The sequence below is a fragment of the Capricornis sumatraensis genome, chromosome X (assembly GCF_032405125.1).
Source record: "Capricornis sumatraensis isolate serow.1 chromosome X, serow.2, whole genome shotgun sequence".
Taxonomy (NCBI): Eukaryota; Metazoa; Chordata; class Mammalia; order Artiodactyla; family Bovidae; genus Capricornis; species Capricornis sumatraensis.
In genome coordinates, this window is record NC_091092.1 from 34,094,673 (window position 1) to 34,105,913 (window position 11,241).

Here is an 11,241-nt window from a genome sequence, read left to right on the forward strand (position 1 = left end):
ACATTTGGCTTCCCATGGAGAAATGATGGGGCCTCAATTTTTTAGCTAGTATATAAAGGTTTCAGTGAATTATTTGATATTCAGAAAAGAACCTAAAAGAAATGTGATGTCTAAAAGACTATAAATTTGTTTCCCGTTTACAGAAAGCATTAAAGAGGGACCATTTGTGTTGTGATATTTCTGGTTTTAGTCTTAAGTAACATTCCAAGACCGTCCTCCTCCGATCTCACTGTGAGAACGAGGTTTATATAGATGGCAGATTCTAGTCAGAGTCCCCTCTGGCAGTAACTCTTCCCTCAGGCTCCACTAAGGGGGTAAACACTCAAAATATGTGCCCCAAATGCCAACCAGACTGTCCCACTGTCGTCTCTTGGACACAAAGTGACAGAGTGATGAGAGTTTCCACTTAGGTGTCTCTGCTGGTTGCTACCTCAGATTGAGTTATATACATTTCAAAAGTAGAATATCATAGGGAAACTATAGCTCTTCCTCAATTTGTGATGGGCTTACATCCCAATAAACCCATCATAAGTTGAAAGTATTTTAAGTTGAAAATGCACTTAATACACCTAACTTACTGAACATCACAGCTTAGCCTAGCCTTCCTTAAATGTGCTCGTAACATTTTGATTAGCTTACAGTTGGGCAATATTTATGTAACATGAAGCCTGTTAGAATAAAGTGCTGAATATTTCATGTAATTGATTGAATATGTCAGTGAAAGTGAAAAACAGACTGGTTGTGTGGGTACAGAAGAGTTGTAAGCAAATGGTTATTTACCCTCAAAATCATGTGGCCAACAGAGCTGCAACTCACAGCACTGCCCAGCCTCACAAGAGAGTTTCTATCCCATATCGCTAGCCCAGGAAAAGATCAAAGTATGGTTTCTGCTGAATGCATCTTGCTTTTGCACCATCATCAAGTTGAAAAAGTCAAACCCTTGTAACTCAAGAACCATCTGTATACCTGAGGGCAAAAGGATTATAGAAAGGTTGAGGTTAGCATTTAGTTACCTAGTAGACAGTCTGTGATAGGCAAGGTGCTGAAAAGTTCTGGCTTTCTGCCTCCACGTGTCAATCTCACCTGTCTGCCACTGTGCCTGTTGTTCCCACCAATGGTATCACTGCTTTGGGTTAACATCCTGACTCTTTCAAAGTCCCTGTTACATGCAGATGTGTTATGGGGACTGTAGAACTAATTGACAACTTTCCCTAGGAAATAAGAAAAGTCCAGGTCATAGGAACAAAGTGACACAGAAGGAAGGATAGGAGTGGAAGATGGGTGTCTCTAAAAGTAAGAAGAGCTCTCCTATGTGGATTAGGAAAGGTCAGAGTAGCAGAAAATAAAAAAGCAGCAATTCTAAAGGAAAGATGAATATGTACCAGTATCTACTGTATTCTTTGTCATACATGTTATTCTATTTCATCTTCACAACAGCTTTATGAGACAGGAATCATTATTATCATCCTCCCCATTTTGCAGAGGAAAAAACTTATCCAAATTAACACAGCTAATAAGGACAGAGCCAAAAGTTGAACCCAAGGAATCTGGCTCTTATCTTCTGTGATTTCCCACACTCAACTTAGATACATAACAGGTGCTCATATAAATAGTTCAGCCAGTGATAAACAAAATAGGTGAAGAGGTGACATTCTTATAAGATTCTTGGGAGCATTAAAGATCTTGAGAACTTTGCTTGAAAGACTTTGGAAGATGAAGAAAGGGTTTCCTCTGATTCCCCTCAAGGTAAGAGTTTGTTCATTTTTGGATACCCTAAGGCAGACATAAGCATCTTCTACCTATGGATAGGACTAGTCTTATTGTAGATTGACAACAGTCTCCAAACAAATATGTCCTTTTCCTTCTGTGTTTTATGCTCACTGTCATGGGATTTTATAACTTGTTCTTAATGACGCATGCCAATGGAGACCATTTGTGATGGGGGAACCCCAAAGGAATTAATTATTCACAGAGCATTCTATTGGGTCTTGCAATAGTGTTAGCTATAGACAGTGATTATTATATGTAATATCTAGGTGGGAAGAGGAGAAACAGAACCTCTGTGTGTGTGCATATACACGTGTACATAAACATGCATATATGTATGTATATATGTATATATATATATTTGTTTTCATTCAGTCACTAAGTTGTGTCCAACTCTTTGCAACCCCATAAACTGCAGCACTCCAGGCTCCTCTGTCCTCCACTATCTCCCAGAGTTTGCTCAAATTCACATCCATTGCATCAGTGATGCTATCTAACCATCTCATCCTCTGCCACCCACTTCTCCTTTTGCCTTCAATCTTTCGCAGCATCAGGGTCTTTTCCAACAAGTTGGCTCTTCACATCAGCTGGCCAAAGTGTTGGAGCTTCAGCATCAGTCTTTCCAATAAATATTCAGGGTTGATTTTCTTTAGGATGGACTGGTTTGATTTCCTTGCATTCCAAAGAACTCTCAAAATTCTTCTCCAGCCCCATAGTACATATATATGTATACACACTATATATATATACACATATATACACACATATACATATATACATACACAGTATATATACATATATATATATATACACACACACATATACACAATTCAGTTGGCCCTTGAACAACATGGGTTTGAACTGCATGGGTCCATATGTATTATCATACTACATGATTTGCAGTTGGTTGAATCCATGAATGTGAAACTTCAGATATGGAGGGCCAGCTGTAAAGTTATAAGTGAATTTTCAGCTGTGCTTGGGGAGAGCCTAACCCCCACATTTTTCAAGGGTTAGCTGCATATAGGGAGAGGAAGAGAGAGAGTTTCAAGAAATTGCAATGTGATTGTGGGGATTGGCAAGTCCAAAAATTGTAGGATACACTGCTGCTGCTGCTGCTAAGTTGCTTCAGTCGTGTCCGACTCTGTGCAACCCCATAGACGGCAGCCCACCAGGCTCCCCTGTCCAGGCAAGAACACTGGAGTGGGTTGGCATTTCCTTCTCCAATTCATGCATGCCTGCTAAGTCGCTTCAGTTGTGTCCGACTCTGTGCGACCCTATGGACAGCAGCCCACCAGGCTCCTCTGTCCACGGGATTCTCTAGGCAAGAATACTGGAGTGGGTAGCTATTTCCTTCTCCATAGGATACACTAGCAAACTGGAATCTCTTGGCAAGGAGTAGATGCTACTCTATAGTCTTGAGGCAGAATTCCTTCTTCCTCAGAGAAACTTTAGTTGTGCTCTTTCAACTAATTGGATGAGGCCCTTCCACATTATCAAGGGTAATCCTCTTTACCTAAAGTCAGCTTATTGTAGATATTAACCACATCTACAATATACCTTCACAGCATCACCTAGATTAGTGTTTGATTAAATAACTGGGTACTAGAGCCCAACAAAATTGACACATCAAACTAACCCAACACAGGACACCTAGGGGCAGTTACTAGGAAAGCTTAAAAATCAGTATCTGCTTATAAAGATTAAAAAAAAAAAAAAAAAAAAAAACTAGCCTCGAGTTCATTTGAACTACAAGAGAAGACATCTGTAAATTTAATAGGGCAATGGATCTGATTTGAGAAAAAGTTAATATTTGTTAAGTCCCTACTATATGCTTGGCCCTTAAGTCTTTATCTCGTTTGCTCATTTGCAGTAGTAGCTGAGTGATAGACCATATTAACCCCATTTTACTCAGGAGGAAACTGTAGCTCATGAAGGTTAAATAATTAGCCCAAAGACACAAAGTTAACATGGCAGAGCCAGGATACAACCCCAAGTGTGTATGAAGCCAAAACCACATTCTTTCTACAAAATAAGAAGCCTGCCCTCTCCACTTTGTCTTTCTAGAAGTAGAGAATAATTCTCAGGTATATATGTTCTTGTTTGGATAGCTTATTTTGTTTTTGTGTTTGCATTTGTTTTTGTTTTCAAATAAATCAGCAGTTCAATTTTAAGGAGTCAAGAGCTGAGGTTTGGGTGAAGCAAATAAACTTGCCCAAGGACACACTTAAATCAATGTAGAATGTGAACCAGAGAAAAGGTCTCTTGCCAAGTAATGTAGGATTTTCCCCTACTATGCTTGCCTTAAACTGCTCCTGTATTATCATGAATTCAGCCTGTCTTAAACCATAAGCCATTTGGGGTTTTCTTTTTTTAGCTCAAACCTAGATTATTTTCTATAGCAAATGCAGTTCTTCAAATCCTCTTTTTGGAAACTGCCTTAATATTACAGCAACTTGACTGAAAAAGCAACAATAAAAAATACAGTATTAGCTATCCTTTTTTACTGTCCACTTATCTTTATCTGAAAGACTTCTGCAACAGGACACAATTGGTAATACTATAATAAATACAATAAATGTCATATGAAGGGAGTAGTGAGATATGCATAATTAAGTCTGATTCCCTATCAGGGCATTTTACCATTGAAAAGTGTTTTAAGAAAGTTTTTTTTTTTTTTTTTTAACACAAAGAATTGCTTATATCTCTCTCCTGTGGATGTAAGTTGCTTTGAATGTTAAGGAGAATCCCATTGCCCTTTATTCATTTAAAAAATATGTTGTTGTTCACTCCATAAATTGTGTCCTCCTCTTTGCAACCCAATGGACTGCAGCATGCCAGGCTTCCCTGTCTTTCACTATCTCCCAGAGTTTGCTCAAACTCATGTCCATGGAGTCAGTGGTGACATCCAACCATCTCATCCTCTGTTGCCCCCTTCTCCTCCTGCCCTCAACCTTTCCAAGCATCAGGATATTTTCCAATGAGTCTGCTGTTTACATCAGGTGGCCAAAGTACTGGAACTTCAGCTTCAGCATCATTCCTTCCAATGAATGTTCAGGGTTGATTTCCTTTAGGATTGACTGGTTTGATCTTGCTGTCCAAGGGACTCTCAAGAGTCTGCTCCAGCACCACAGTTTGAAACCATCAGTTCTTTGGTGCTCAGCCTTCTTTATGGTTCAACTCTCACATCTGTATGTGACTACTGGAAAGACCATAGCTTTGACTATGAAGACCTTTGTCAGCAAAGTGATGTCTCTGCTTTTTAACACAGTCTAGGTTTGTCATAGCTTTTCTTCCAAGGAGCAAGCATCTTTTAATTTCATGGCTGCAGCCACCATCTGCAGTGATTTTGGAACCCAAGAAAAGAAAATCTTCTAATGTTTCATTTTTTCCCCATTTGCCGTGAAGTGATGGGGTCAGATGCCATGATCTTTGTTTTCTGAATGTTGAGTTTTAAGCCAGCTTTTTGACTCTCCTCTTTAACCCTTTTCAAGAGGCTCTTTAGTTCCTCTTTACTTTCTACCATTAGAGTGGTATCATCTGCATATCTGAGGTTATTGGTATTTCTCTTGGCAGTCTTGTGATTCATCCAACTCAGCATTTCATATGACATACTCTGCATAGAAGATAAATAAGCAAAGGAACAATATACAGCCTTGACACATTCCTTTCCCAATTTTGAACCAGTCCATTGTTCCATTTCCAGTTCTGTTGCTTCTTGACCTATATACAGGTCTCTCAGGAGATCGGTCAGGTGGTCTGGTATTCCCACCTCTCTAAGAATTTTCCACAGTTTATTATGATCCACACAGTCAAAGGCTTAATGTAGTCGATGAATCAGAAGTAGATGTTTTTCTGGAATACGCTTGCTTTCTCTATGATCCAGTGAATGTTAGCAATTTGATCTCTGCTTCCTCTGCCTTTTCTAAATACAGCTTGAACATCTGGACGTTCTTAGTTCATACAGTGCTGAGGCAAGCTTGAAGGATTTTGATGATTACCTTGCTAGCATGTGAAATGAGCAAAATTGTGTGATAGTTTGTATGTTTTTTGGCACTGTCCTTCTTTGGAATTGGAATGAAAACTGACCTTTTCCAGTCCTGTGGCCACTGCTGAGTTTTCCAAATTTGCTGGCATATTGAGTGCAGCACTTTCACAGCATCATCTTTTAGGATTTGAAATAGCTCAACTGGAATTCCATCACCTCCACTAGCCTTGTTCATAGTAATGCTTCCTAAGGCCCACTTGACTTCACATTCCAGGATGTCTGGCTCACACCATGGTGGTTATGTGGGTCATTAAGTCCTTTTTTATATAGTTCTTCTGTGTATTCTTTTTTTTTTAATTTAAATTTATTTATTTTAATTAGAGGCTAATTACTTTACAATATTGTATTTGTTCTGCCACACATCTTCCCACCTCTTCTTAATGTCTTCTGCTTCTGTTAGGTCCATACCATTTCTGTCCTTTATCGTGCCCATCCTTCCATGAAATATTCCCTTGGTATCTCCAATTTCCTGAAGCAATTTCTAGTTTTTCCCATTTCTGTTGTTTTCCTCTATTTCATTGTTCACTTAAGAAGGTTTTCTTATCTCTCCTTGCTGTACTTTGGAACTCTGCATTCAGTTAGGTATATCTTTCCATTTCTCCTCTGCCTTTCACTTCTTTTCTCAACTATTTGTAAGACTTCCTCAAACAACCATTTTACCTTTTTGCATTTCTTTTGCTTTGGAGTGGTTTTGGTTACTGCCTCCTAGACAGTGTTATAAACCTCTATCCATAGTTCTTCAGGCACTCTGTCTACCAGATCTAATCCCTTGCATCTATTCATCACCTCTACTGAATCATCATAAGAAATTTGATTTAGGTCATACCTGAATGGTCTAGTAGTTTTCCCTACTTTGTTCAATTTAAGCAAGAATTTTGCAATAAGGAATTGATGATCTCAGCCACAATTATCTCCAGGTCTTGTTTTTGCTAACTGTATAGACCTTCTCCATCTTCAGCTGCAAAAAATATAATTAATCTGATTTCAGTATTGACCATCTGGTGATGATGTCTCTTGTGTTGTTGGAAGAGGTGTTTGCTATGACCAGTGCTTTCTCTGGGCAAAACTCCGTTAGCCTTTGTCGTGCTTCATTTTGTACTACAAAGCCAAATTTGCCTGTTACTCCCGGTATCTCTTGACTTCCAGCTTTTGCATTCTAGTCCCCTATGATGAAAAAGACATATTTTTTGGTGTTAGTTCTAGAATGTCTTGTAGGTCTTCACAGAACCATTCAACTTTTTTTCAACATTAGTGGTTGCTACATAGACTTTGATTACTGTGGTATTGAATGGTTTGCCTTGGAAATGAACCAAGTTCATTCTGTCATTTTTGAGACTGCACCCAAGTACTGCATTTCAGACTCTTTTGTTGACTGTGAGGGCTACTCCATTTCTTCTAATAGCTTCTTGCCCACAGTAGCAGATATAATGGTCATCTGAATTAAATTCACCCCCTCCTGCCCATTTTAGTTCACTGATTCCTAAAATGTCAGTGTTCACATCCCCTGCTCGACCACAGCCAATTTACCTTGATTCCTATGCAGTGTTGTTCTTTATAACATCGGACTTTAGTTTCACCACCAGACACATCCACAACCGAGCATCATTTCCATTTTGACCCTGCCTCTTCGTTCTCTCTGGAGCTATTTCTCTGCTCTTCCCCTCTAGCATATTGGACACCTACTGACCTGGTGGGCTCATCTCCTGGTGTCATATCCTCTTGCCTTTTCATACTGTTCATACTGTTTCATACCGTTCTTTTTTTTATTTTTTTATTTTTTTATTTTTTTTTTTATTAAATTTTAAAATCTTTAATTCTTACATGTGTTCCCAAACATGGGCAAGAATGCTGGAGTGGTTCACCATTCCTTTTTCTAGTGGACCACATTCTGTCAGAACTCTCCACCATGACCTGTCTGCCTTGAGTGGTCCTGCATGGCATGGCTCATAGCTTCATTGAGTTACACAAGGCTCTGATTCATGTGATCATTTTGGATAACTTTCTGTGATTGTAGTTTTCATTCTGTAGGCTGCGGGATTGTAGTTCTTGCTTCTTCTGTCTGCCCTCTGATGGATGAGGATAAGAGGCTTGCACAAGCTTTGTGATGGGAGGGATTGGCTGTGGCTGTGGGGAAAACTGGGTCTTGCTCTGGTGGGCAGGCCCATGCTCAGTAAACCTTTAATCCAATTTTCTGCTATTGGGTAGAGCTGTGCGCCCTCCTTGTTAGTTGTTTGGCCTGAGGTGACCTCCAAAAGGACTTGTGCCAACACGCACCTCCCAGGACTGCTGCTGCCAGTGCCCCTGTCCCCACATCAGGCCACTGCTGACCCATGCCTCCGCAGGAGACCCCCCAAACACTCACAGGCAGGTCTGGCTCAGTCTCCTGTGGGGTCACTGCTCCTTCCCTGGGTCTTGCTGTGCACAGGGTTTATTTGTGCCCTCCAAGAGTCTCCATTTCCTCAGTCCTGTGGAAGTCTTACAATCAAATCCCACTGTCCTTCAAAGTCAGATTCCCAGGGGATTCCCAGTCCCTTTGCCAAATCCACAGGTTGGGAAGTCTGATGTGGGGCCCAGAACCTTCACAACAGTGGGAGAACTTCTGTGGTATTATCGTTCTCCAGTTTATGGGTCGCCCACCTGGCAGGTACAGGATTTGATTTTAATGTGATCGCACCCTCCTACTGTCTCGTTGCAGTTTTTCCTTTGTCCCTGGACATGGCGTATCTTTTTTCGGTGGGTTCCAACATTCTCCTGTCAAAGGTTTGTTCAGCAGCTACTTGCAATTTAGGTGTTCTTGCAGGAGACATCTTTACACATAAAAGAGCAGGAAGGTAGAGCCATCTAGTACATAATGAACTGAAATCTGAGTCTTCTATGCTCCAACTCAAGAGTCATTTCAGAGACCACATTAAGAGGTGGACTTACAGAAGAGGTAGTCTCGTTTTGTCAAGTAATATGGAAGGAGTTGTCAGTGGAGATGGACAGTGTCCATTACAGACTTTCTTACAACAAAAAAATGAAGAGGCGTTCTAGAGAAAACCAGAAATCCTATATCTAGAGTTCAAGTAGAATCAAGCCAGGGGCTAGCCAGATGCGGAGGGTTCAGCCAGATGGTCTTGTTCAAGCCAATTTCAGTGAACAAATTTCCTCAGCGGGTATCTTTCTTCAGATGCCATCTCAAAGACACCATCAGGTTTCTGACACTGTTTGTGACCACAAACAAGGTATTTAACCTTTGGCTTCTTACTTTTATTGAGTTATATTACAGGAATTTTGAGAAAGAATAATGCAGCATATTAAGATGTTGATGATGTTGTGGTCATCTTTCCATTCTCTCTAGCACAGGGAGGAACAAGGATGTTTGATTTGACTCGGCAGAAATACATGCAGTGATTTTGTTTAAGACAGCATTAAAATTGGTTTAAAAATCCTGGGTGAATAGCAACAGGTGATATGGAATTTTTTCTCAGAAATCCTCCCCAAAGAAAGAAAGGGCACTCACACTGCCTATTTTTTTAACTTTTTAATTTTATTTTAGTTGAAACTTTCTACTTTTCCTTCTCAGCTTTGACCTCGTAGCCATCGGTGGTATCTCTGTTGTCTTAATCTTTGACCGATCACCTTTTCTACCTGAGAAGAGGACACTGTGGTTGCCTTGGAACCAGTTCATTGTGGTTGAGAAAGTAACCATGCAGAGAGTTATGTCAGACCCACCATCCTGCGATATCTCCAACTTTATCAGCCCAAACCCTATTGTGCTTCCCTCACCACTCACATCATTTGGAGGATCCTGTCCAGAGAGGGGAACTATTGTTCCTGAGCTGCAGGTGGGTACATGGACCTTGACATTACAAAAGTACAGTAAGTCTCCAACATATGAATCTTCAACTTGCAACCTTCCAAAGAGACGAATGTGTTCACATAAGCTAGTTCACATGTCTGGCATATATTGTCACATCCTTTACAAGTTGTTGTGCTTTTGTGTAGTGTACTGTAAGATTTAAAACTTTTTTAACTTTTAAATTGCATTTTTAAATTTATTTTTAATTGGAGGATCATTGCTTTACAATGTTGTGTTGGTTTCTGCCATATATCAACATGAATCAGCCATAGGTATACATATGTCCCCTCCCTCTTGAACCTCCCATAAAATGTTTTATTTTTTGTATTTTTATATATTATTTGTGTGAAAAATATAAACCTATTACATTATAGTACTATATAGTCGATTACGTTAGTTGGGTACCTACACTAACTTTGCTGGACTTAGGAACAAATTGGACTTATGAATACACTCTCGGAACAGAACTCATTTGTATGTAGGGGACTTGCTGTATCCATGGGGTGGTCAACAGTCGATAATGACTAGCTTCCTTTTCCTGGTACTCCTGCCAGCCCTGTAATGTGCTGCCCTTCATTTTTCAAGAGAAGCTTTCAAATGTAATCTCTCTGGCACACATTTGCAAGGTGACTGGCCAGGGCTATAATGCTCCATCTCTGGCCATGGAACAAAGCAAGATGAACTAGCTATCATGAGGATTAGAACCCAAACCTTGACCTGATGAGCACTGTGCTCAAAAGAACAAAGCTCACTGGCTCCATGGTGATAACAGTATAATCAATGAGGTGGGACCATTTATGGTTCTGAAATTAAACTCCTTAAATCTAGTTTTCTTCCACTGTCTAGTTTATGTCTGTTGTCATTGTTCTTAGAAGTCATGACAACTCCTCTTGTTTAGCTATGTTTTAGTAAAGGTAGTTGTCAAGTCTACACATTTTATCTGAAACTTTTGCTTTTTATATGTTCAAGCTTTATAGTCAGAGAGGACATATTTTTGAAGCCTCATATTTTAGGACTCCTAAGCATTTTTCTTTATTGAGCATTCAGTATTTTCATTTTCAATTCTAAGTCATTCAAACAAACACAGTACAATTTTCTCACTATATTATAGAAGCAGTTTAATGATAGTTTAATGTTAATATTATAATGATAGTTTAATGTCCATCAAAATGAACTCATAAATCAGATCCAGAATTCAAGTACACTCAAGAAGAGGTAAACGGACAGTCAAAGATTGAATTGGTTTTTCTTCCCTTACAACATCCCCAACAGCTGTTAGCAAAGCCCTCAGGAAAGGCTGACAAAAAATAATATTCTACACAGAAGAGTCTGAAGAGTTGGCACTCTTGTCTTTTCCATTGTTTTCCTGTGGAAAGGAAGAAAAAAACTATATAGTATTTAATGAGTACATTGGACTTCTATACCAATCCTTTCACGATGTCATTAGGAACCATGGGTCTTCCTCAAAAGAAAAGTTTTCCAGCTGCTCTAGGATTGCATGATTCCTTATGGAAATGAAATACCAAGGTGGGGAGTGTCATGCTATCCTGTTGTGCTTCTGCCACCATCTAAGAAGACGGAGCCA

General features: G+C 39.7%; 1 protein-coding gene across 3 annotated transcripts in view; it reads left to right on the forward strand.

The window, feature by feature from the left end:
* TENM1 (teneurin transmembrane protein 1) overlaps window positions 1–11,241 on the forward strand; it is a 624,193-nt gene that overhangs the window by 470,370 nt on the left and 142,582 nt on the right. For all 3 annotated transcript variants that reach the window (XM_068962599.1, XM_068962601.1, XM_068962600.1), the window contains exon 17: window positions 9,381–9,642. In XM_068962599.1, coding sequence (XP_068818700.1) covers window positions 9,381–9,642 — 262 coding nt within the window. The remainder of the gene's footprint in view (window positions 1–9,380; window positions 9,643–11,241) is intronic.